Source organism: Octopus bimaculoides, chromosome 16, assembly GCF_001194135.2.
Source record: "Octopus bimaculoides isolate UCB-OBI-ISO-001 chromosome 16, ASM119413v2, whole genome shotgun sequence".
Taxonomy (NCBI): domain Eukaryota; kingdom Metazoa; phylum Mollusca; class Cephalopoda; order Octopoda; family Octopodidae; genus Octopus; species Octopus bimaculoides.
The window spans coordinates 13,891,249-13,893,170 of record NC_068996.1 but is presented as its reverse complement, the minus strand read 5'-3'; the positions used below and the strand labels follow the sequence as shown (position 1 = coordinate 13,893,170).

General features: G+C 34.0%; 1 protein-coding gene across 3 annotated transcripts in view; it reads left to right on the top strand.

Moving 5' to 3' along the window:
• Window positions 1-1,922, top strand: part of LOC106873734 (carboxypeptidase D) — a 471,768-nt gene that overhangs the window by 419,410 nt on the left and 50,436 nt on the right. For all 3 annotated transcript variants that reach the window (XM_052973530.1, XM_052973529.1, XM_052973528.1), the window contains one exon: window positions 248-415. In XM_052973530.1, the coding sequence (XP_052829490.1) occupies window positions 248-415 (168 nt within the window). The remainder of the gene's footprint in view (window positions 1-247; window positions 416-1,922) is intronic.

The window sequence follows — 1,922 nt, the reverse complement described above, 5'->3', positions numbered from 1 at the left end:
TATAATCTTTAAAAAGATTATATCAGTGGCTAACGTATAAAAACCACCGTATCGGTAAAATTAATTTTTAAGTATATACGCCAATACGCTAGAAGTAGATGTCAAATGTCTATAAACCACTCTAAATTTGTTCTCATTATTGCACAAAGCTGAATGCGAGGAAATGGACAAGAAGATTTATAAAATTTATATATATATATATATATGTATATACTCTAATGTCTTTTTTTTTTTTATATATTTCCAGATATGGATAAAATTGCCTACTCAAAATCTCCGGACGACGATGTGTTTGTGTATTTGGCACTAAATTATTCTAGAAGTCATCACGACATGCACCATTCTATAAATTGTTCCACGAATGAATATTTTAAAGACGGGATTACAAATGGTGCAGCATGGTACCCTCTCAAAGGTAAATTAGTGTTACAAGATTTCTTGTTTTATCTTCTTTCTTATACTTGTTTCAATCATTAAATTGTGGCCAGGCTGGGGCATCACCTGGAATTTTTAGTCGAATGAATCGTCCCTAGTACTTATTTTTTTAGGATGGTACTTATTCTACCGGTTAATTTTGCCGAACCGCTAAGTTACGTGGATGCAAACACACCAACACCGTTTGTTAAGCGGTGGTAGTGGGACAAACACAAACACAAAGGCAGATAGACAGACAGACGGGAGTCACACACACACATACACACACATGTATATTGTGTTGGCAAGGAAGTTATTGCATTTTTGTTTTAGTGGGAAATAAAAGTAATCTTTTTGATACAAAGAATGAACTTAATCAATTATAAATTTTCCATTTTCTTTGATTACCTTTTGCCATCCTTCTGGCAACTTCATGATTATGCGCTCATAGAACTTCTGGTTCCTATCAGCCAAAAACTAAAGAAAGTGCAATTTCAGGTCATTCCAGTTCAAAGAATTTTGCAAACTTCGAAATAAATGGTAATCTGATATCGTAAGGTCAGGGCTACATGGTGAATGTGACATCACTTCCCAACCAAGCTCCAATAATTTTTTACGAGTTAGCAAAGATGTGTGTGATCTAGCGTTGACATGGTGGAACACGATTCCTTTACGATTTTCCAATTCTAGCCATTTTTCTTTGATTGCTTCCTCCAGTTTCATTAGTTGTTGATAGTAAACATCTGAATTAATTGTTTGGTTCCTTGGAAGCGGTTCAAAATACACAACACATTTGTAATCCCACCAAATTCACAGCATGACCTTTTATGATACAATTTAACTTTCGATGTGGTTTGTGTTTGTTCATTACGCTTACACCATGATCGTTTTCGATTGATGTTATTGTAGACAATCAATTTCCTTCCGTTTGAAATCCATATCACAAATATTGATTCGTTGCATTAAGTGAATCTGTTTCAATTTATGCGGAGCCCAAATATCGAGCTTCTTAACGAGCCCAAGATATTTTGAGCGATTTTCTTAAATTTAACTTCTCTGCAATCTCTCTAACTGTTATAAGACAATCAAATTCAATTATGGCTTTGCTTCGGTTATCATCAACTTCAGTAAGTCGACCAGAATGTTGGTTAACTTTGAGTGAAAAATTTCCAGAATGGAAGTTTTAAACTATTTCCAACAATGTGTGTTCTGTTAAGCAATCAACACCTTAAACTTCACATATCTGTTTGTGAGTCTCAGCACGTTTCTTGCCTTTACGGAAATAAAAAAGCAAAATATGGCGAAAATGTTCGTTTTTCCCTCCATGTTAAAAATGACACTGAACTAACAGCTGTAAACAAAATTACGCACTTTTTACTTCTAAAATAAGCTAAAAGTAACGGTTATCAAATGTCTAAAGGAAAATATCATAACATTGACAAGAGCCATTCAAAATAATCGGAAATCTATTTACAGGAAACGAAATTACTTTCTTGCCAACGCAATAT